At 39.0% G+C, this 24,456-nt stretch overlaps 2 protein-coding genes across 4 annotated transcripts in view; both read right to left on the bottom strand.

Moving 5' to 3' along the window:
- Positions 1 to 13,312, bottom strand: part of SLC17A3 (solute carrier family 17 member 3) — a 31,091-nt gene extending 17,779 nt beyond the window's left edge. The window contains exons 1-6 of the mRNA XM_061399291.1: positions 12,378 to 13,312; positions 9,638 to 9,759; positions 8,943 to 9,122; positions 4,453 to 4,664; positions 3,872 to 4,105; positions 3,704 to 3,791 (exon numbers count right to left, since the gene is read on the bottom strand). Of these exons, the coding sequence (XP_061255275.1) occupies positions 3,704 to 3,791; positions 3,872 to 4,105; positions 4,453 to 4,664; positions 8,943 to 9,018 (610 nt within the window). The 5' untranslated portion in view covers positions 9,019 to 9,122; positions 9,638 to 9,759; positions 12,378 to 13,312. The remainder of the gene's footprint in view (positions 1 to 3,703; positions 3,792 to 3,871; positions 4,106 to 4,452; positions 4,665 to 8,942; positions 9,123 to 9,637; positions 9,760 to 12,377) is intronic.
- Positions 13,313 to 13,407: 95 nt separating this feature from the next.
- The window catches only part of SLC17A2 (solute carrier family 17 member 2), a 36,064-nt gene continuing 25,015 nt past the window's right edge, over positions 13,408 to 24,456 (bottom strand). For all 3 annotated transcript variants that reach the window (XM_061399295.1, XM_061399292.1, XM_061399293.1), the window contains one exon: positions 13,408 to 24,321. The gene's annotated coding sequence lies outside the window, so the exon portion shown is untranslated. The remainder of the gene's footprint in view (positions 24,322 to 24,456) is intronic.

Here is a 24,456-nt window from a genome sequence, read left to right as displayed (position 1 = left end):
GAAAAGTGAAAGTGAAGTCGCTCAGTCATGTCAGACTCTTAGCTACCCAATGGACTACAGCCTACCAGGCTCCTCCATCCATGGGATTTTCCAGGCAAGAGTACTGGAGTGGGTAGCCAGTGCCTTCTCCAATCTCCTTAAGCACCAATATCCAAATTTACAACTGAGGAAATAGAAACATGGAAAAGTTAATTAACCAGCCCAAGGTCATATAATTAATAAGAAGGAAATGCAGCATTTGAAATGAGACTGCCTGACTTCAAGGACACAAATCAATGAAGATGGAAATCAGTACCTTTTTCCACCACTGCATCCATCAAAGCTGCATTCTTTTCTCTAAACTCTCTGCCTTTATGCCAGTTATAATGGGGGACATGTCACTGCATCAATCCAAGACCTGGGCCCCTCTTGTTCTTTCCACCTGTTTGCATTCTATCTTAAATGTATTAACTCACCCCATTTTCCTTCTTACGTCTCACTCTGTGTTTTAAATTGGCTTGACAAACTGCAATTATAACACCTGTTTTTGTCTGTGAGCCTAACTGTTCCATGACTCCTGGCTTGGTTGTGTACCTGGGACTACCACTGTATTGAGGCAATTTCCCCATGATAGATATGCTTTATTTATTCAACATTTATGTTTCTAAGACTTATCCATGTTGTTGCATTCAACTATTCATTTTCATTGCTGTATGATATATGATCCTTAGATTAAAGGTGTATGTGTGTGTGTTTCTATTACCTATGAGACCTGCCTCAAATATGAGCTACCAAATCTGTTTAGTCTGCTTACTCTTCTTCATTAATTTATTGAGCTTCTCAAGTGGTTATAAAGCTTCCTACCTATAGGTATACCTTTGTGGGCCCATTAGAAGAAAATAAAACACAGTATATTTTGTCCTAGAGGCTAGCAGTAGCTAGGCTCTTCTAAGGACTTCCCCAGTGGCTCAATTGGTAAAGAATCTGTCTGCAATGCAGGAGATCCAGGTTCGATCCCTGGGTAGGGAAGATCGCCTGGAGAAGGAAATGGCAACCCACTCCAGTATTGTTGCCTGGAGAATTCCATGGACAGAGGAGCCAGGCAGGCTACAGTCTGTGGGATCCCAAAGAATGGGACACAACTGAGTGATTAACTTTCACTTTCACTTTCTGCTAAGGACAGGTACTTTTCTGAAAGTCCTCCTCCAATCTCAAGAGCTGAGTGATGCTGTCCTTAGTGCAGCCTACTAGGGAGCCCTAGCATGAGTGGAAATGGTAGTTTCTCTGAGAATCACTGAAGTAGGCAGGTAGGTTCAGTTCACTCCACCTGTTGATGGGTTCCTCCAATGACTTTTAGTCTGGGCCTCCCAGACAACCATAAGTTCTGTGTTCCCAGAACCAGGTTCTGGAGGCCATCTACCTGGGGCTGCTGATTCCCCAAAACCAAAGACAAGGGAGACTCTAGAACTTGCAGTCTTGTACGTTCCCAAGATTCCTCTAGACAGTCAGCTGACCTATCCCAGGTGCTCTGTCCCCATTTAACAGAAAATGAGAAGAAAAGGAGTTGCCACTTTTATAAGGTCACTGCCTTCATTCCAGTCTTTTAAATTTTCTTTCATGCTTTCCAACTCCTGAATTTCTTGTACTATATTCTGGAACAGTCTCTCTATATTTGTCCAGTTCACTGATGAGATGGCCTTATCCTCATATAGGTATTCAGATCTCTCATTTCAATTAAAAAATACTAGCAGTAATATTTTTAATTAGCAACTATTCTTTTTAAGTGAATGTCATGTACACATATCCCCCTGGGTCTCTCTGATATTATTCATTAATTATTTAAAATCTTCTCTTTTTCATTTGGATTAATTGCAGTTTTTGAGTTTGGTTTTTCTCTTTTACTCTCTTGATTTTCTCCAAATTTTTGAGGATTTAGGAAGACCATTCCTTATTTATATTTGAGGACATCCCTTAGTTAGCTGTGATAACCAAAGTGAATCTCCTTAGTCTAAACTGGAGCCTCCACTCTCCTACCAGTGGATGTGAGCTCTGATGACAAAGATTAAACCTCTGGAGTTGTGAAGGGCTCTCAAAAGGCATAAGGTCAGGGGTGTGTGTATGTGTGTGTACATGGCTTGTTGTCTGGACTTGAAGAGTCCTTGGCTCTCTAACTCAGCACTCGTACTTTGGCCATCTACAATGTGTTAGAGATGTCTATCATCAAAGGTTGTATATTGTTACCCTGCTTATTTAACTTATATGCAGAGTACATCATGCAAAAGGCCAGGCTGGATGAAACACAAGCTGAAATCAAGATTGCTGGGAGAGATATCAATAACCTCAGATATGCAGATGACACCACCCTTATGGCAGAAAGTGAAGAAGAACTAAAGAGCCTCTTGATGAAAGTGAAAGAGGAGAGTGAAAAAGCTGGCTTTAAACTCAACATTCAAAAAACTAAGATCATGGAATCTGGTTCCATCATTTCATGGCAAATAGATGGGGAAACAGTGGAAACAGTGACAGACTTTCTTTTCTTGCACTCTAAAATCACTGCAGATGGTGACTGCAGCTATGAAATTAAAAGATGCTTGCTCCTTGAAAGAAAAGTTATGACTAACCTAGATGTCATATTAAAGAGCAGAGACATTTCTTTGCTGACAAAGGTCTGTATAGTCAAAGCTATGGTTTTTCCAGTAGTCATGTATGAATGTGAGAGTTGGACTATAAAGAAAGCTGAGCACCAAAGAATTGATGCTTTTGAACTCTGGTGTTGGAGGACTCTTGAGAGTCCCTTGGACTGAAAGGAGATCCAACCAGCCAATCCTAAAGGAAATTAGTCCTGAATATTCATTGGAAGGACTGATGCTGAAGCTGAAACTCCAATACTTTGGCCATCTGTTGCGAAGAACTGACTCCTTAGAAAAGACCTGATGCTGGGAAAGACTGAAGGCAGGAGGAGAAGGGGACAACAGAGGATAAGATTGGTTGGATGGCATCACTGACTCAATGGACATGAGTTTGAGCAAGCTCTGGGAATTGGTGACGGACAGGGAAGCCTGGCATGCTGTAGTCCATAGGGTCTCAAAGAGTCAGACACAACTGAGTGACTGAACTGAACTGAATGTGTTAGCCATACTGTTTCCATTTTCCATTACTCCTCAGTGTAACTGAAATTTCTTCCTCTGGAGATTTCATTCCAGGCACACTGTCCAGGCAGATCATTATCAGAAAGTTGTTCTCAGGACAACTGAGAGCAATTCCAAAGAAGATTAAGTTGGATCCATACCTTACACTCAACACTAGTATAAATCCCAGTATGTCAGAAATTTAAATATTAAAAAAAATGAAACCATGCATAATCAATAAAAACCATGGTTGGATGCTTTTGCAACATTTTCAACTATGAGTCAAAGTCCAAAAACCATAAAATAAAAGAATGATCAATTTGACTACATCAAAATGCATTTTTGAAAAATGGCAAAAATCCTTATAAGCAAAATCAAATCACAAATGACAGCCTGGGGGAAAATAACTGGAAGTCATGTCAGAGACAAAGGACCCATCCCCCTAATTTATAAATACTTGATCAACATTAAGCAGAAGACAAAGAATCTTGTAATTAAAAAAAAAAGTGGTCAAAAAACAAAAAAGCCAAACTGTCAAAGAACTCAGTGAAAGAATGTTGGATTGTAGTGGACTCGTTTCAGTTATATGTATTTACCTGATATGGAAACGCCACAGAGTCGACTTCGTTCATGTGGAGGACTCCATCTTTCCCAGATTGCAAACTGACCCCCGTATCCTAACCCCTGAAATAAAAATAGAGTTGATGCTATGTGGTCCCACAGAGATATTCATATTCAGTCATATTTATAAAATATCTGGGTACCAGGCTCATGCCCTGAAGTATTCGAGTTGCAATGAGGAAAACTAGTCCAAAGTCAGCTGCCAGAGGGATGAAAAGAACAAGAAGTGAGGATCCAAGCAGAGCAGCACCAACCACTCGCTTTGTTCCTACTCTTCCAGCCAGGTATCCACTGGGAGCCAGTGTCAGAATCATGCCATAGTTGATAGCACTAAAGATGATGCCTTGGATTTGAGGGTTCCAATCATACACAGGGGCCTTAAAGAAAAAGACAATGCTTTGGTAAGCCATGCATAGGAAAGCCGTTTCATAACTTAAGAAGCTTCTTTAGATTTTTCACTTACTTACAAATCACAGTTTCCTCAATTAAAACTTTTTAACATATAAATTCTAGAAAAATATAGGGAGGGAAGTGGGAGGGGGTTCAGGAGGGGAACACATGTACACCCATGGCTGATTCATGTCAATGTATGGCAAAACCCACTACAATATTGTAAAGTAATTAGCTTCTAATTGAAATAAATAAATTAAAAAAAATTCTAGAAAAATAAACATTGAAATGAACAGCAAAAACAAAAACATAACTTGAATCTTTCATTGCTTACCCTTGCAGGAAGACTCTTTGGGGAATTATTTGGATCACCAAAGGAATCAACAGGCAACCCCTCAGTGGAGTCATTAAATGAGGGCTGATGGTTTGTGCTGTTGACCATGGCTACCATGGTGATATTAATGATAATATTTTGTGCCATTGTTATGAAGTTGCAGAGATGTACGATGAAGGCTATTCCATAGCGAGTGGAACAAATGCTAGGAGCTAGAAATATTAAGACAGTGTATTAGCACTTTCCTTATCGAACCTTTATTTACTTTTCACAAGTTAAAATACAGAAAAGTATCTCCTGATGATTCAAATGCACTTCTATTGGCTTTGGGAAAGAAAGATTACAAAAGGAGGAAACCACTGAGTTGAGTCAAGGGATGTTTTATACCACAGTTTTATAGACCCTGACTTGTTCTGGGGAGTTCTGTTCTTCTTGCAATTTTGTCTTTCCAATTCTTAGGTTATTGTAGTCTATGGCTGATGAAATTACTCATAGTTAAATATATAAAGATATGATATGTATTAAAAGTAAATATATACATAAAAATAAAATATGTATATATTTAAATTATATAATTTATAAGTACTAAATTATATACATATATACATAGATAATGTAAATTTTAAAATATTGAACAAGTTATTCACTGGTGTAGATTTATTATTCTTCTCATATGTCTTAGTTAGGGCAAACTTTCACTTAAATTTTGAAATTAAACCTATAAGTTTTCTCATTAGAAAAAACTTGACACCCACAAACTATGAAAAAATATAGTAAAAAAACAGAAAAAGAAATGAGCACAAAATTAAAATAATCTGTTTTTGTACTTTCAGGAAAGATGGCTATTGCCAGGAAGAAAGTATTGCAACAATCCAGAAGAGAAGTGAAGAAGCGTGGACTAGGCTGGCAACTGTAGAAGAACTAAGATATGATAAGATCCCAGACAGATCCCAGTAGGTAAGTAACTGAATCTTGGTTTCAAGTTTACAGATTGCGGGAGGAGCATTGGTGGGATTCTTATTCTAAACAGCAGAAAGAATGGAGTTGGCTGTTCACTGAGGAAGAGATCTGTGGAAAAAGAAGATTTGAGGCAGTGGAGTGATAAAGAACTTATTATTGGACAGTTAAGACAAGGATGCCTTTTAAGCACTCAGAAGATGCTGAGAATGTTGTTGGACATAAAACTCTAGAGTTTAGGAGAGATGTAGAGGTTGAGGCATAACACTGGGATTTAATAATCTACAGATAATACTTGAAACCATGATATTTAGAAAATGAGAATAAATAGAGAAGATAACCAAGGACTGACTAGGGTTCTCCAACATTTGGAGGTTGGATAAATTGGGAGAAATTGGCAATAGAAACTGAAAAAGAAGGGTAGGTGGGCTAGGAGAAAACCAGGAAGAATGTGGTGACCTCAAAGCCAAGGCGTAAGGGGCTACAGCTAGGAGGGAGTCAGAAAGTCTGTCAGATGTTTCTGGTAAGTTATATAACATGATGACTGAGAATTAACTCATTTAACCCTCACAACAATCCTGGGAGGCAGCTACTGCTATTGTTTTACAGGTGCAGAGAGGTCAGCTAACAGAATAGCTCAGGTGTCTATGCTCTTATCCACTGTGCTGCCCCTATTCTGTCCCAGATGATTCCATGAGAATACCTTTGTCACAACCCCAGTGCCCTATGGGGTTTGTAGGTGTAGGAGACGAGGATAATACTATGCATCATCAAGAAGTCCTCAAAACTTCAAGAAAAGAAGTGCCTTGAGGTTTACAAAAGAGCCTTTCCCCCAATGCTATACTCTCTTAAGTGGAGTACTAATCTTTGCATTGAATGGAGGGAAGGAGGAAGAATTTGGAAGAAACTGGAAAATACACTGTAATTAGAATGAGGAGTTCAAAAATAATATCTTTGTAAAGTTTTCCTTTTTCAGGAATGGATGATGATTTCCAGTGTCAATCAGATCAGCTAATAATTTATCAGTTCTTGTGGCCTCTGATTTCTCCAATGTACTTTGTCATCATGGAGGCCAAAGGCTATTAAAAGGGATTATCAGCAAACCAGGTGACTAATGCTTCATAAATGGGTGGAGTGAAGACCCACCTCATGTGATTGCTGAAAGATCCACTAGGGAGTATATTTAAAAGGCTTAGTCTACTGCTTGCTGCATATTAAGTTACAGGCAGCACAGTGGATAAGAGCATAGACACCTGAGCTATTCTGTTAGCTGACCTCTCTGCACCTGTAAAACAATAGCAGTAGCTGCCTCACAGGATTGTTGTGAGGGTTAAATGAGTTAATTCTCAGTCATCATGTTATATAACCTACCAGAAACATCTGACATACCTTCTGACTCTCTCCTAAGTGTAAGTGTTCCCTACAGCCTGCTATAGGCTTCCCTGGTGGCTCAGATGGTAAAGCGTCTGTCTACAATGCAGGAGACCTGGGTTCAATCCCTGGGTCAGGGAAGATTCCCTGGAGAAGGAAATGGCAACCCATTCCAGTACTCTTGCCTAGAAAATCCTATGCAGGCTACCCCGTCCATGGGGTCGTAAAGAGTCGGACACGACTGAGCCACTTCACTTCACTTCACAGGCTACTATATGTGTCCTAAATCTCTTTGTCTTTTTGACTGCCCTGAGCAATTTTCAGAATCTTAGTTCCCTGGTCAAGGATCAAACCCAGGTCCCCTACCGTAGAAGTTCAGAGTCTTAACCTTTGGACTGCCAGGGAATTCCCACTGTATGTGTCCTTAAAAATGGTTTCCTGTGTCTAGTGAAAATATATGAAAAATAATGTTGGTGCAACATCTCATGTGTTAAATTTTTACAAGTCAGTATATAATACAAAAATACTACATTTGGTCAAATTTACTTAAGGTACATCATTTTTGCTCCACTAAGAATCAACTGATCAACTAATCAACAAATCAAACTTAATAAATCCCAAACTAAATTCCTATGTTCTCCTCCCAATCCTGCTCCACCCAAATTGCTTTCCAACTCAGCTGACAGAAGTACCATCCTTCCAAATACTTTACAATTTATCCTTGATTTTTCTTCCATAGCCTACACTCATCTACCTAGAACAGAGTGTTGTCTTTACATTAAAAATGTATGTAGAATTCTACAGCATTTGCAGTGCTCTAGTTATACCATAAATTTGGTCACACCCTTTTCTGCTCAAAATTCTCTATGTAGCCTCATTTTGTTCAGATTAAAAACTAAGGTCTCTATAATGGCCAATGGAAATGAAATATTTGTAACCATTGCTTCAAATTTGTATTTTTCTTAGGAAAAAGGCCTGAGGAAGTACTAATTCCAACTGTAGACAAGTGTCATGTTAAAGGATATCATGAGATGTATATATACATGTATTGGAAAGGAAAATGGCAACCCCCTCCAGGATTCTTGCCTGGGAAATCCCATGGACAGAGGAGCCTGGGGGGCTACAGTCCATGGCGTCACAAAAGAGTCAGACGTGACTTACAGTGACTAAACAACAACAACATACATGTGTGTGTGTGTGTACACACGCACAGACATACACACACATGCATACAGATATGTTATATATAATATATACAATGTTATATCTATGTAACTACATCTATCAGTTAATCTATGTATATGATGTGCTAAGTCGCTTCAGTTGTGTCTGACTCTTTGCGACCCCATGGACCATAGCCCACCAGGCTTCTCTGTCCACGGGATTCTCCAGGCAAGAATACTGGAGTGGTTTGCTATGCTCTTGTCCAGGGAATTTTCCCAACCCAGGGACTGAACCCACAGCTCCTGCAGCTTCTGCATTGCAGGAGGATTCTTAACTGCTGAGTCACTGGGATAGGTAAGAAAAAAAGAAAAAAAAAAGTAGCTACACAACTTAAATATACAACCCCAAGACGAATTTTCAGGTAAAAAATACTTTCTCTATTGGATATATAGGAAAAATAATATGTATCCTTTAAGAATAATGATTATAAGGCAAACAGAAACATGTGTGGTCCAAAATGCACAACATAATATATACATCACAGAATTATGTAAAATATACATATAAAGAGAGACAATAAAAAAATCACAGTGGTTGAATTAAGCTTATTAATTTTTTCATTTCTTGATTTTTTTAAGGTTTCTGTAATTTTTAAAATTTTCCTAATTAAGCAATGTAATTATGCTTATAATATTACATGCAGTGACAAGCAGAGTACACAATACCGCAATGTACAATGTGTAGACAAATTGGTAGCAATTATCAAGAATATAAATGCATATGGATTAAGATTAGAAGGTAATCATCAAAAGTAAAATACATTTTTAGAATAGTGGTATTTGTTTCTTTCATTTTGCAAAGGTACAATAGTAGTATTGAATACTTGATTTCAAAAAAGAATTATACAAGTTAAAAGATACAAATTCATTTCTTTGCATTACAACGTTGTAAAAATCCACCATAAAATCCTAAAACCACCTAGTCGAGACCGAGTTTACCTTTCCTAGGACTGAGCTTCTCATCCCCTTGTATATCTTGAGAGTTCTTCCCTGCTGTGGGACTCAATTCTGTCATAGTGGCAACTGTGTTCTTCTCTTCTGATGTCTGTTTTTCACCTCTCAGGGTGATGGAGTGTGATCCAGTATATCAGGCATGAGAAAAGAGACTCCTTTACAACACTTAAAAAGTGGGCAACAAAAAAAATTAAATAAAAATAAAAAGTGGGCAACAGGCAAACAAAAGCTGGTGGGAGTCACTTGGAGTCAAGTAGTCCACCTGACCAGGAGCCACTCTCCTATCTAGCTACCCCTTTGGCAAGGTAGAGCAGGCCAAAGTAACCTAACTCTAATTCACATCTGGCTGAATCTTGTCCAACATTTATTTACATTGTTTAACCTGTGATCAGAAGCAGCTTTGTTTCAGGAAGAATCTCTAGCTCTAGAATCAGAGGACCTCTGATACTTCTTAACTTGGCAATAGCAGACAAATTAATAGACTGTTCCTTTATCTGCCTGTTCCTTTATCTGTCAAACTACTGTGATGAATTTCATTAAATATTACTGACTACCAAAAAAACAAGTTGGGCCATTCCATCTGGGTTGGGTAGAAAAGGATCATCACCTACACTTGGCTCAATACGATGGGTATACCTAAGGTTTGGAACTGTTTATTATTTAGGATCTGGAGTACTCACCATGTGCCGATTTCAGAGTGGTAGATTTGGAGCTTGGCGTTCCTTAGTTCATATCCAGGCTTGTGATTTACCTAATGCACCAAGTGTTACCAGGAGCAAATTTGTGTATTTCAGTTTCCCATCTGTTGTTAATAACAATGACAACAACAACAATGCAGCTGCAGCACCTTCATCAAGGATTTATACAGATTCAATAGACTGCACATGGTTGCTATATGGTTTATTGGCATCATTGCTGGAGTTTATTTCACTCAGCATAATTATTTTGAGTTTCATCTATGCTGCCCATATTAATACTTTATTCCTTTTTATTGCTGAGCAATACTTCATGGCATGGTTATATCACAATTTGTTTACCCAGTCATCTTTTGATGAAAAATTGCATTATTTGCAGTTTGTGGCCATTAAAAACAAAGCTGCCATGAACATTCAAGCACAGGTCTTTGTTTAGACATGTGTGTTCATTTCTCTTAAATACCTGTAAGTAGAATGGCTGGGTTATATAAAGATATGTTTAACTTTTTAAGAAAATGATAGATTGCTTTTCAAAGTGGTTGCACCATTTTACATCCTCACTAACAGTGTATAAGAGAGTTCCAGATCCTCTACATACTAAACAGTTTGTTGTGGTCAGTCTTTTTAATTTTAGACATTCTGAAAGATGTGTAGTAATATCTCATCATGGTTTAATTTTTATTTCTCTAATGAGGTGGAGCATCTTTCTATGTGTTCATTTGCTATCCATATATCTTCTTTAGAGAGGTATCTCTTCAAATCTTGACATGAGGCATTCTAATTCCCTGGTGTGGCCAGGACTTTTTAAAAATAGACCTTTTACACCTGAAACTAACAACATTGTAAACCAACTACACTTCAATTTTACAAAATAGGCCTTATACACATAGGTTAACTGCCCTGATTTTAAGTGCAAATATTGTTTGGGAAATACTTGACTAAATAATAAATATGTGGCCAGACACATTGTCTTGTACAACCTGGCAATGATAACAAGCATATGTTTTTTTTGTTAACAACTTTTCTCCATGTGTGATATTTATTCTTACTTCCATGTTCTGCTGTGATGTCAGTGTAACTCTGTGGTTATGAGACTTTACCATCCCCCTACTGTAGGACTATTTGGACTGGAACATTCTGAATGTCAGATTACTTCCAGTTTTCTACTATCTCTATTCCAGACAACAAGGCATGCCTTGTCTTGGAAACCAGAGTGTCCAGTCCCAGCAGATGTGACCATATACATGAAGATAATTCTCAGGAGATTTTATAAGCATTCACTCACACAGCTAAACAGGTGGCTAAGCATAGAGAGCAAATAGAGATCCACATAAGGGAAAGCTCTGAGAGCATTTGGCTATCAAGGGAGTATCTGAATTTCAGGAAAGCTTAGTGACCTCAAGAAAGTTTGCTGGCTAGATGCCCTGGCAGTGAAGTTGCCAGGATAATTTCACTCCCATTAGCCTCCAAGGCCTAGGGGTATCCAAAAGAAAGTACATATATATCATATGTGTTTTCTATTTATATATGTGTTTACATCCACATGTACACTCACACATATTTTTTAACAGCTACCTTATTTTCCACTATTGGTCAAGAAAACCCTGCTGGTTGCCTGAATCAGAGATAATATGGCATCGTGAGATGTTTCTGGTTTGAAGTCATGTTCACAGGGAATCATTCTGAGGCTTACCTTCCTGCAGAGCCCCCTGGGTTTAAAGGCTGGGGTGTTCTAGCAATAGCACCCTGTCTACACATCTGAGAGGCCACAAGGACCACCAAAAACTTGTAACTTCTACATCCCTGCCTTGAGGATTCTCCCTGATCACCTCCTGCCAACTATCCTCAACCCACCTACCATTTCCTGGTGGCCCTGGACCATTCCATTGCCTCTTCTATCCCCAACCATTTTTGTTTGGTTAAATTTCACACCATCTCACTGGTTCTGACTCAGCATTCCTCTAGATGCTGTCTTAGACCAGTCACCCCCAGCTCTGTCTTGTGTCAAAGTCCTGGGCCCTAATTGATCTGGATAGGAAACTAAGGCAATGAACTTGGTTACAAAAGGCTAGAGTCCTTCAGAAGGACACTGGGAATAGCCCTGTTGCTGCTGTGAATCTGCCCAGGAGAAAAATCCTGCACAACCTTAATGGGGGTGGGAGGGAATGAATCTTCATGTAAGAGATGGTGATGTGGTTGCCAATGCTTTCTTATCTGGAGTGTTCTTTCACAACCACTCTATAGCCCTTCCTGTGTGTCCCACCAGCTGTTGCGACAACAGAAATTATGATAACCACACTTATTAACTACTAACCCAGGCAGTTCACATCAACACCAGATGGAGATATTATTGACCCTCTTCATCCAGCTCATCCCATTGGTAAATGAAAGCGCTGATGTTTGTTCACAAGCCCCCAAATTGAATTCCCAAATCTCAGCCTTTAAACATTTCACTGGAGCACCTGTTTCTTGGAAAGGTCTTCCACAGTTAGCATTTTCTCAAAGTTTTGGGTTATCAGGAACAAAACTTCAGCCTCCTGCTTCTACCTCTCTTCTATCCATGTATTAATGAGATGGGGCTTTTATATCTTCACTTGCTTTTTTTTTTATCAATATGAGAAAACCTGAGACATGGGGGTATACAAAAATTGTCAAAAATATACAACTGTTACACAGAAAGGACCCTTCGAGGTCTTTCACAGCAACACCAAGATAAGTGACTTACCGATTTAGTGTCTGAGGAAGGACTTCGATTTAGAACCTGCTCTCCCTTCAAGCTCTCACCCTGTACAACTTTGCCCGCAAGCAGCTGCAGATGCTTTGCCACTCTGGGGCTTGACTCAGTAATCATTAATGAGATTCATCAAACTAGAAGCTAAATGAGAAGGCATCTTGCCAAGTGGCCGTTGGGGAAATGTGCCTTGAATATTCAGAATCTGAACCTCCTCTGCACTTTCACCTGCTTATCCACCGACGTGAGATTCTTGACCTTTCTCCTTGGGTTCAGTTCAGTTCAGTTAAGTCGCTCAGTCGTGTCCGAGTCTTTGTGACCCCATGGACAAAAGTATGCCAGGCCTCCCTGTCCATCATCAACTCCTGGAGTTTACTCAAACTCATGCTCATTGAGTTGGTGATGCCATCCAGCCATCTCATTCTCTGTCATCCCCTTCTCCTGCCTTCAATCTTTCCCAGCATCAGGGTCTTTTCAAATGAGTCAGCTCTTCACATCAGGTGGCCAAAGTACTGGAGTTTCAGCTTCAACATCAGTCCTTCCAATGAATATTCAAGACTGATTTTCTTTGAATGGACTGGTTGGTTCTCCTGGCAGTCCAAGGGACTCTCAAGAGTCTTCTTTAACACCACAGTTCAAAAGCATCATTTCTTTGGCGCTCAGCTTGCTTTATCGTCCAACTCTCACATCCATACATGACTATTGGAAAAACTATAGCCTTGACTAGACAGACGTTTGTTGGCAAAGTAATGTCTCTGTTCTTTAATATGCTCTCTAGGTTGGTCATAACTTTTCTTCCAAGGAGTAAGTGTCTTTTAATTTCATGGCTTGCAGTCACCATCTGCGGTGATTTTGGAGCCCCCCAAAAGAAAGTCTGCCACGGTTTCCACTGTTTTTCCATCTATTTGCCATGAAGTGATGGGACCAGATGCCATGATCTTTGTTTTCTGAATGTAGAGCTTTAAGCCAACTTTTTCACTCTCATCTTTCCCTTTCATCAAGAGGCTGTTTAGTTCTTCTTCACTTTCTGCCATAAGGGTGGTGTCATCTGCATATCTGAGGTTATTGATATTTCTCCCGGCAATCTTGATTCCAGCTTGTGCTTCATCCAGTCCAGTGTTTCTCATGATGTACTCTGCATATAAGTTAAATAAGCAGGGTGACAATATACAGCCTTGACATACTCCTTTTCCTATTTGGAACCAATCTGTTGTTCCATGTTGAGTTCTAACTATTGCTTCCTGACCTGCATACAGATTTCTTAGGAGGCAGGTCAGGTGGTCTGGTATTCCCATCTCTTTCAGAATTTTCCAGTTTATTGTGATCCACACAAAGGCTTTGGCATAGTCAATAACGGAGAAATAGATGTTTTTCTGGAACTCTCTTGCTTTTTCCATGATCCAGCGGATGTTGGCAATTTGACCTCTGGTTCCTCTGCCTTTTCTAAAACCAGCTTGAACATCTGGAAGTTCATGGTTCACATATTGTTGAAGCCTGGCTTGGAGAATTTTGAACATTACTTTACTAGCGTGTGAAATGAGTACAATCGTGCAGTAGTTTGAGCATTCTTTGGCATTACCTTTCTTTGAGATTGGAATGATAACTAACCTTTTCCAGTCCTGTGGCCACTGCCGAGTTTTCCAAATTTGCTGGCATATTGAGTGCAGCACTTTCACAGCATCATCTTTTAGGACTTGAAATAGCTCAACTGGACTTCCATCACCTCCACTAGCTTTGTTCATAGGGATGCTTCCTAAGGCCCATTTGACTTCGCATTCCAGGATATCTGGCTCTAGGTGAGTGATCACACCATTGTGATTATCTGGGTCGTGAAGATCTTTTTTGTACAGTTCTTCTGTGTATTCTTGCCACCTCTTCTTAATATCTTCTGCTTCTGTTAGGTCCATAGCATTTCTGTCCTTTATTGAGCCCATCTTTGCATGAAATGTTCCCTTGGTATCTCTAATTTTCTTGAAGAGATCTCTAGTCTTTCCCATTCTATTATTTTCCTCTATTTCTTTGCACTGATCCCTGAGCAGGGCTTTCTTATCTCTGCTTACTATTCTTTGGAACTCTGCATTCAAATGGGTATATCTTTCCCTTTCTCCTTTGCCTTTCACCTCTCTTCTTTTCACAGCTATTTTTAAGGCTTCCTCAGACAGCCATTTTGCTTTTTTTTTCATTTCTTTTTCTTGGGGATGGTCTTGCTCCCTGTCTCCTGTACAATGTTACAAACCTCCGTCCATAGTTCATCAGGCACTCTATCAGATCTAGTCCCTTGAATCTATTTGTCATTTCCACTGTATAATTGTTAGGAATTTGATTTAGGTCATACCTGACTAGTCTAGTGGTTTTCCCTACTTTCTTCACTATAAGTCTGAATTTGGCAATAAGGAGTTCATGATCTGAGCCACAGTTAGCTCCTGGTCTTCTTTTTGCTGACTGTATAGAGCTTCTCCACCTTTGGCTGCAAAGAATATAATCAATCTGATTTCGGTGTTGACCATCTGATGATGTCCATGTGTAGAGTCTTCTCTTGTGTTGTTGGAAGAGTGTGTTTGCTATGACCAGGGCATTCTCTTGGCAAAACTCTATTAGCCTTTGCCCTGCTTCATTTTGTACTCCAAGGCCAAATTTGCCATTACTCCAGGTGTTTCTTGACTTCCTACTTTTGCATTCCAGTCCCCTATAATGAAAGGGACATCTTTTTTTGGGTATTAGTTCTAGAAGGTCTTGTAGGTCTGCACAGAACCATTCAACTTCAGCTTCTTCAGCATTATCGGTCAGGGCATAGACTTGGATTACCGTGATATTGAATGGTTTGCCTTGGAAATGAACAGAGATCATTCTGTTGTTTTTGAGATTGCATCCAAGTACTGCATACTCCTTGGGTATATCTCTTCAAAACCTCTGATGCCTTCTCTAGTTCAGACATCAGTGTGTGGTTTTTGCTTTGCTTTGTTGTATCTTCAATGATTTTAGTTTTATTTTGAAAAGACTTAAAAAAGAAAGACAATGTTATAATTAAATAGTTTAGTGTTTTTCCCTTCCTTGTTGTATTTGTGTTTTTTCCCTTTGAAATTTTGTTAATTTTTACCCTTTGAAATACTGAACTATAACATTACAGATTGAACTTCACTCTGTAGCTTTCCCTGGGTCCTTTCTCCTTTACACACACAAACACACACCCGTAGGAACAATAGCAAAAACATCTCACATAAATTTAGTGACATTTCTCCATGCTGCTACTGCTAAGTCGCTTCAGTTGTGTCCGACTCTGCGACCCCACAGACGGCAGCCCACCAGGCTCCCCTGTCCCTGGGATTCTCCAGGCAAGAACACTGGAGTGGGTTGCCATTTCCTTCTCCAATGCATGAAAGTGAAAAGTGAAGGTGAAGTCGCTCAGTCGTGTCCGACTCTAGCCACCCCATGGACTGCAGCCTACCAGGCTCCTCCACCCATGGGATTTTCTAGACAAAAGTACTGGAGTGGAATGCCATTGCCTTCTCCGGACATTTCTCCATACTTTTCTATTTTTGCTACCTATAAGTGCATTCACAAAGTATAAATTAATGCTTTGTATTATTTCTAAATTTGTGTACATGCTATTATATGCTATGAGCCATGCTATAAGTCACTTTGGGGAATAAACAACATGCATGTGGAACTGGGCTTCCCTAGTGGCTCAGCTGGTAAAGAATCCGCCTGCAATGTGGGAGACCTGGGTTAGAACCCTGGTTGGGAATATTGCCTGGAGAAGGGAAAAGCTACCCACGCCAGTATTCTGGCCTGAGAATTCCATGGACTGTATAGCCCATGGGGTTGCAGAGAGTCGGACATGACTGAGCAACTTTCACTTTCGTGTGGAACACCTATATGGGCATAGTGAAAGCCAACCTCTCTCAATTTCTTTAGGTCTATTTGTTTTATCTACATCCCTACACAGTTGAAAACATTCTCACTACTTTCCCAGTGTTCATGCGGTTCTGCTTGTCTTCATCTCACAGATGAACCAATGCCTTCAGATCCCCAGCTTTATGTAGATGGTTCATTTCCAGCTCCTTGCATGCTCTGTGCTTGCAGCCCAGACAGACATCTTTTCCTATGTGACATAGACTCAATCTCCAGCCATGGAATATTAACCCTAGTTCTACTCCTATGAGTTCTTCTGGCTTAAGTTCCCACTTCTCACTTTGATTTTAAGTTTCTTCTTAGTTCTTAGTTTATGGCCACTGAGGAGATCTCTTTTTTATTTTGAATTTGACCATTTATACCTATTCGGACTATATAGTGGGAGAGTAAACCATCTCCCAGCATTGTGGTGGAGAAGTGAGATCCTGTCAAAGTCTATCACTAAGATCAAGGATTCTGAAGGACGTGCCTGGGTCTTGGGGAGTCCAAGCTACTACTTCCAATCAATTATTGTATGTCCCCCTCACAATTCTTTCAGGTAAATTTTATTATATTCATTATGAGATAATAAGAGGAAAGAAAAACAGATTTGTTCCATCTGCACTTTGGGAATTTAAGCATGGAAATCTAAGTCCATCATGTTGAAGGAAGGGATATAAATTTCACTTTCCTGTATAAAAGATTTTTCCCTGAGTCATTTTTTGAAGGACTCTGGACCATGAGATAAATGATCAACAACTTTAGAATTCAAATATGTCTAACCCTGAATTATTATCCAAGTCAGAAAATGTGACTTGGTTTTACAATTTAATTTTTAACTTCATCTTCAAATACTCATGAGTTCTTTGTCCTGAATTTGACTTGGTAGACTTCTACCAAGTACATTGATGTACATTGTCTCTGGGGGAAAAAAAAATCCAACTTAGCTTCATTTCTATAAGCAATTTTTAAACACTTGAATATAGATTGAAATATTTCTTTGGCTTATACTGTGATATCCACCTATTAAAAATTTTATATGTTTTTATTTTGAAAATGGTTAGTTTTTAAATAGCTTTATTTTAGTCACTTAGAATTATTAGAGAGGATAGAGCACACATTTCTCCTTTGGTAACTTTAAAAATTATCCTCTGAGCTGTTTTCATAGGACTGTCAACAGCTGTCATTGATAATTAGACACATGACAACTCAGCAAGATGTTGGCTTTCATTCAGGGTAAAGTTTCTGGGCAACTGCTCTAGTGTACAATCCTACTGCGATCATAGAAAGCCTATTGTTTCTAGTCTGGAAAGCCAGGATGGGTCCTAGCAGAGGAAGCAGCTCTCTTGTGCACGCTCTGCCCCAAACCTCACAATGCCCAGTAGTGATTCAGGAGATTCTAGGGCAGCTGTCAAGCAATCACATTTGATGAATCTGAATCCTGAAATGAAAGTCTTGACTAAATGATAATGGTCATTCTCTGAACCTGGAACTTGACGCTTTTTCATATACATTCTAAACCATGAACCCAGTGATGTCTCATGTCTGCTCAGAAACTTAAGCTCCTATCATAGTACTGGCAAATCCTTTTTTCTCCAAGTCAAACTCCTGTTTGGCCTCATCACCTCTATAACAAATACAGTCAATCTGGTCATTGAACTCATATTGGAAAACCATCTTTATTATTCTGACTTCTATCAGCTGAATAGAATGGTATATCTTTTGTTATCTACACAACACATTCAATTATGTGCTAGATTTTGTGTGTGTGTGTGTGTGTGTGCTCAGTTGTGTGCAACTCTACAACCCCATGGACTGTAGCCCACCAGGTTGCTCTGTCCATGGGATTTTCCTGGCAAGAATACTGGAGCGGGTTGCCATTTCCTCCTCCAGAGGATCTTCCTGAACCAGGGATTGAACCTGCATCTCTTGCATCTCCTGCATTACAGGCAGATTCCTTACCACTGAACCACCCTGGAAGCTCATGTGCTAGATCGCCATACTGCAAATGCTCCTTCTTTTGTCCTTAGATATGGCTTTCTTTTAGTCTACTTTCTGGTTTCGATGTCCCTTACTTCTGCAACTATAGTAACAGAACTGCCTAACTAAAACAGCAAAATCTTACGCTATTGAAGATAGCAGTAACAGGAAAGAAAAGAGAACATTTGTGACAAATACAATTTTTAGAAGACATGGACAAAAAGTAGGAGTGCTAATGTGTTGAGGTGTTATGTATTTCCATACAAGACAGTAAACAAAATTAATTTGCTATTTGTAATGTAGAAAAAATCATAACTATCAAGCAAGTTGGCATTGCATCTTCTCACTAGTACAGGCTCTATAAATTATATCATGTTGCATTTATGTCCAGACCCATTGTAAGTAAAGTACTTACTACCTGGGACTAGGAACAAGTGTATTTTTTGTTTGATTCTCGCTTATTTGGAGATCACTGAAAGAAACAGGGATAGATAAATCATGCAACAAAACCAAACCACTCACCACACTTGGCGTATAATAGAAAATCAATAAATGAAAGTCATCATTTGCCAACATCATTGTTACTATTATTATCGACACCTTTGAAATGTAATGGTATTCATGACTGAAAGAGATTAAAAATCTACCTTATTCAAATGACCCAAATATAATAAAATTAAAAAGTTGTGGTTAGCAATCAATGTCAAGAAAATATCTCAGATTACTATATTCAAGTCAACAGAATGAAAAGGGAAAGAATTCCCTGCAAACTTGGAGTAGAACAAAATACAAATAAAATTTAAATTAAATTGAAATTAAATAGTATATATAAAATCTAGGAAAACATTCCACTCAAAGGTGAACTTTCCTATTAATATCAGGTACATAAGAGAGGTGCTTTATCACATTTTTAACACTGTACTGGAAATTCTAGCCAACATAATAACACAAGAAAGAAATATGAAATGATTGGAAAAGAAGTAAAACTATAATTATCAATAGATGGTATGATTTTCTATATAGAAAAATAAAAATATATACATGAATTATTATCACTAATGAGAGAGTTTAGCCAGTTTGACAGATATAAAAGTGACATTCAAAATTGGATTGCATTTTAAATTACCAATCCTAAATAAAAATGCAGCCAAAAATGGAGAAGCCCTATACAGTCAGTAAAAACAAGATCTGGTGCTGACTGTGGCTCAGATAATCAGCTCCTTATTGCAAAATTCAGTCTTAAATTGAAGAAAGTAGGGAAAACACTGGACCATTCAGGTATGACCTAAATCAAACCCCTTATGATTATACAGTGGAGGTGATGAATAGATTCAAGGGATTAGATACAGTAGACAAAGTGCCTAAAGAACTATGGACAGAGGTTTGTAACACTGTACAGAAGGCAGTGACCAAAACCATCCCAAAGAAAAAGAAATGCAAGAAGGCAAAGTAGTTGTCTGAGGAGGCTTTACAAATAGCTGAGGAAAGAAGAGAAGCAAAAGGCAAGGGAGAAAGGGAAAGATATACCCAACTGAATGCAAAGTTCTAGAGACTAGCAAGGAAAGATGAGAATGCCTTCCTTAATGAACAATGCAAACAAGACAGGAAAACAATAGGATGGGAAAGACTAGAGATCTCTTCAAAAAAAAAAAAAAAATGGAGATATCAAGGGAACATTTCATGCAAGGATGGGCATAATAAAGGACAGAATCTGAGGTTGTTGATATTTCTCCCAGCAATCTTGATTCTAGCTTGTGATTCATCCAGCCTGACATTTCACATGATGTACTCTGCATATAAGTTAAATAAGCAAGGTGACCATATACAGCATTGATGTACTCCTTTCCCAATTTGGAACCAGTCTGTTGTTCCATGTCCAGTTCTAACTGTTGCTTCTTATTCTGCATACAGGTTTCTCAGGAGCCAGGTAAGGTGATCTGGTGTTCCCATCCACATTGTTGTGATCCACACAGTCAAAGGCTTTAGCATAGTCAATGAAGCAGAAATAGATGTTTTTTTTTGGAATTCCCTTGTTTTTTGTCTGATCCAGCATATGTTGGTAATTTGACTTCTGGTTCCTCTGCCTTTTCTAAATCCAGCTTGTACATCTGGAAGTTCTTGGTACATGTACTGCTGAAGACTAGCTTGAAGGATTTTGAGCATAATCTTGCTGGCATGTGCAATGAGTGCAATTGCATGGTAATGTGAACATTCTTTGGCATTGCCTTTCTTTAGGACTGGAATGAAAACTGAACTTTTCCAGTCCTGTGACCACTGCTGCATTTTCCAAATTTGCTGGCATAAGTGCAACACTTTTTTTTTTTTTTTTGAGTGCAACACTTTAACACCATCATCTTTTAAGATTTGAAACAGCTCAGGTAGAATTCCATCACCTCCACTAGCTTTGTTCATAGTAATGCTTCCTAAGGCCCACTTGACTTCACACTCCAGGATGTCTGGCTATAGGTGAGTGACCACCCCATTGTGGCTAACTGGTCACTAAGAGCTTTTTTGTATAGTTCTTCTGTGTATTCTTGCCACCTCTTCTTAATATCTTCTGCTTCTGTTAGGTCCTTGCCGTTTTTGTCCTTTATTGTGCCTATCTCTGTATGAAATGTTCCCTTAGTATCTCTAATTTTCCTAAAGAGACCTCTAGCCTTTCCCATTCTATTGTTTTTCTCTATTTCTTTGCATTGGTCACTTAACAGGCTTTCTTATCTCTCCTTGCTAGTCTCTGGAACTCTGCATTCAGTTGGATATATCTTTCCCTTTCTCCTTTGCCTTTCACCTCTCTTCTTTTCACAGCTATTTGTAAGGGCTCTTCAGACAACCACTTTGCCTTTCTGTATTTCTTATTCTTGCAGATGGTTTTGGTCATCACCTCCCATACAATGTTACGAACCTTCGCCCATAGTTCTTCAGGCACTCTGTCTACCAGATCTAGTCCCTTGAATCTATTCATCATCTCTAGTGTTCAATCATAAGGGATTTGACTTAGGTCATATCTGAATGGCCTAATGGTTTTTTCTACTTTCTTCAATTCAGGCCTGAATTTTGAAGTAAGGAGCTGATGATCTGAGCCACAGTCAGCTCCTGGTCTTGTTTTTGCTGACTGTATAGAGCTTCTCCATCTTTGGCTGCAAAGAATATAATCAATCTGATTTTGGTATTGACCATCTAGTGGTGTCCATGTGTAGAGTTGTCTCTTGTGTTGTTGGAAGAGGGTGTTTGCTATGACCAGTGCATTCTCTTGGCAAAACTCTGTTAGCCTATGCCCTGCTTCATTTTGTACTCCAAACTTGCCTGTTATTCCAGGTATCTGTTGACTTCCTACTTTTGCATTCCTATGATGAAAAGGACATCTTTTTTTGGTGATAGTTCTATGAGGTCTTTTAGGTCTTCGTAGAATCATTCAACTTCAGCTTCTTCAGCATTAGAGGTTAGGGCATCAACTTGGATTACTGTGATATTGAATGGTTTGCCTTGGAAACGAACCAAGATCATTCTGTCATTTTTGAGATTGTAACCAAGTATTGCATTTCAGGCTTTTTTTATTGACTATGAGAACTACTCCGTTCCTTCTAAGGGATTCTTGCCCAAAGTAGTAAATATAACGGTCATATGAACTAAATTCTCCCATTCCCATCCATTTTAGTTCACAGATTCCTAAAATGTCAATGTTAACTCTTGCCATCTCCTGCTTGACCACAATAAATTTACCTTGATTCATCAATGTAACATTCCAGGGTCCTATGCTATTCTTTACAGAATCAGACTTTACTTTTACCACCAGATGCAACCATACTGGGCATTGTTTCCACTTTGGCTCAGCCTCAGCCTCTTAAATATACTAGTATACATTAAAAAAAGTTGAATATTATTTCAAATAAACTTCGAAAACAGGAAATTTGCCCAAGATTCATCATCCTCACATCTTCCCACCCCCCAAATTTCAATATGATTTATTTTCCTTGTTTTTTTTTTACCCCTACTTGCTTTTCCATTGTGTTGGGAATCACAGTGTAGGTAAAATTTAAGGCAAGTACTTTAAGATATTTCTTTTTCTCTTATATTACAAAACTTTGAGAGCACCAGGGAATCCTGAAATATTCATTCAGTTATGTAGCATTCAAAATATTATCATATATCCATTTTGTGTCAGGCTATTTGTTAAAAGCTGAAAAGGAAAAGATGGTTACCACCCTCTAGGAGATTACATTCAAATAGCACAAATAAAGGTGTAGAACTTTACAATAAATGTGAGCTATTTCAAATTTTAAAAGATGATGGTGTTAAAGTGTTGCACTCATTATGCCAGCAAATTTGGAAAATGCAGCAGTGGTCACAGGACTGGAAAAGTTCAGTTTTCATTCCAGTCCTAAAGAAAGGCAATGCCAAAGAATGTTCACATTACCATGCAATTGCACTCATTGCACATGCCAGCAAGATTATGCTCAAAATCCTTCAAGCTAGTCTTCAGCAGTACATGTACCAAGAACTTCCAGATGTACAAGCTGGATTTAGAAAAGGCAGAGGAACCAGAAGTCAAATTACCAACATATGACTGACTCAGCTTGGGATTATTTTATAAGGCTTCCTAGGGAAAGGAGTGTTTGTATAAAAGTTTCCAAGTGGGAAAGCATGTACAATGGAGGAAATATATGGAAGACTATGCTGGTTTGGGAGTTGGGAATATATATTATGACTAGTGGAAAGTCCTAGGATTTGATGACCACAAAGAATTAAGGTTTGCAGGTGCTTCTGGATAAGTGGGATGATTACAATCAAGGAAAATACAAGTCTATGGAAAGGAAGAGTTTGTAAAAAGCCAATAACACATGGGGAAGGGGAAAAGAGAGGTTGTAACACCTGAGGGGAGAAATGGCAATGCTGAAGTCCAAGTATAAAATAGGGAGCAGGCTGGCAGATGCTATGAAATCCTTTTATGGAGCAAAAGGGCAGTGACCTTGGAATTGCTGAGCCAGCAGTAGTGACATATTCAATGCCAAATTATGTGCTGGAAAACAAATTAAACAGAAGTGGAGAAAAGCCCAGACCACATAAGAGTTTTCAGTAGCAAAGCATATAAGAGAACCTACTCAATTTATAAGGAAACCAGGGGTCCCTTTCAGGCACACTGGAGAACCAGGAGACCTGAACATGATGGATCCAGGTACAGAGCCTGATCACCACACAGCTTAGTCAGGCAACCACCCACCAAAAGCCACCCCTTCCAAATGCTGCTGCAGTGCTTAGTTAGGGCTCTTGATAACCTCGTCAGTGGGGAAAATTGATTTTAGGACAGAAACAGGCCAACCTGCAAGATAAGTAGGCATTAACCTCAGGCTTCCTCCCACACACACTACTCATGCACATTTGGAGAGCACATAAATTCTGGTTACTTTGTGCTCCCAGTGTGTTCTGAAAGCTTTTCATTAATTAGCCTCACTAGCCTTCATTTAAAGTCAAATGCCAAACCTTTTATCTTGTAAGTAGAGCCATTTTAGCTAAAGCAAGATTTGTTTGGATTAAATTTTCTCCCAACCCTTAGCTATTTCTCTACAAGTTCTCTTAAAACACTGGTTGCACACTAAGAAGATTCTCAGCATCCTGCATAGCATCATAAACCAAAAGCCATTCACTTCTACAATGGTGTCAACTTATATCCTTTCTCAAAATCCTTGCTATCTTCAGTTTCTGAAAAGAACCATTTCATGTCTTCCAAATTTTCTTGATTGTTAAGATCCAACAAGACTGCCAGGATTCTAAATCCTGTTATGAACATCTTTTTTTTTGCCCCTGTTGCCTCAACATAGAATTAGGGTCAAAAATACTACCTACTTGTTGGGTTGTTGTAAGAATTAGCTGGCACATAATAAGCACTCCACAAATATTGGCTATTATGTTACTGTTTTTATTTTTATTTTTTATTCATGCTGCTTATTTTGTCTTGTTTTTCTTTATCTAGTAATTCTTACCAACTTACAGTGCTCAGTTCAACTCAATGGTGACTTTCTCAGTGAGGTTTTCCTGGGCTTTCCTGGTGGCTCAGTGATAAAGAATCCACCTGTCAAAGCAGGAGACACTCATGTGTGGAGCAACTAAGCCCATGCACCACAACTATTGAGCCTATGCTTTAGAGCCCTGGAACCACAACTACTGAAGTCTGAAGGCCCTGGATCCTGTGCTCCACAACAAGAGA

This window comes from Bos javanicus, chromosome 23 (genome assembly GCF_032452875.1).
Source record: "Bos javanicus breed banteng chromosome 23, ARS-OSU_banteng_1.0, whole genome shotgun sequence".
NCBI lineage: Eukaryota > Metazoa > Chordata > Mammalia > Artiodactyla > Bovidae > Bos > Bos javanicus.
The sequence above is the reverse complement of the archived record's forward strand: the minus strand, read 5'-3'. Positions and strand labels throughout refer to the sequence as shown.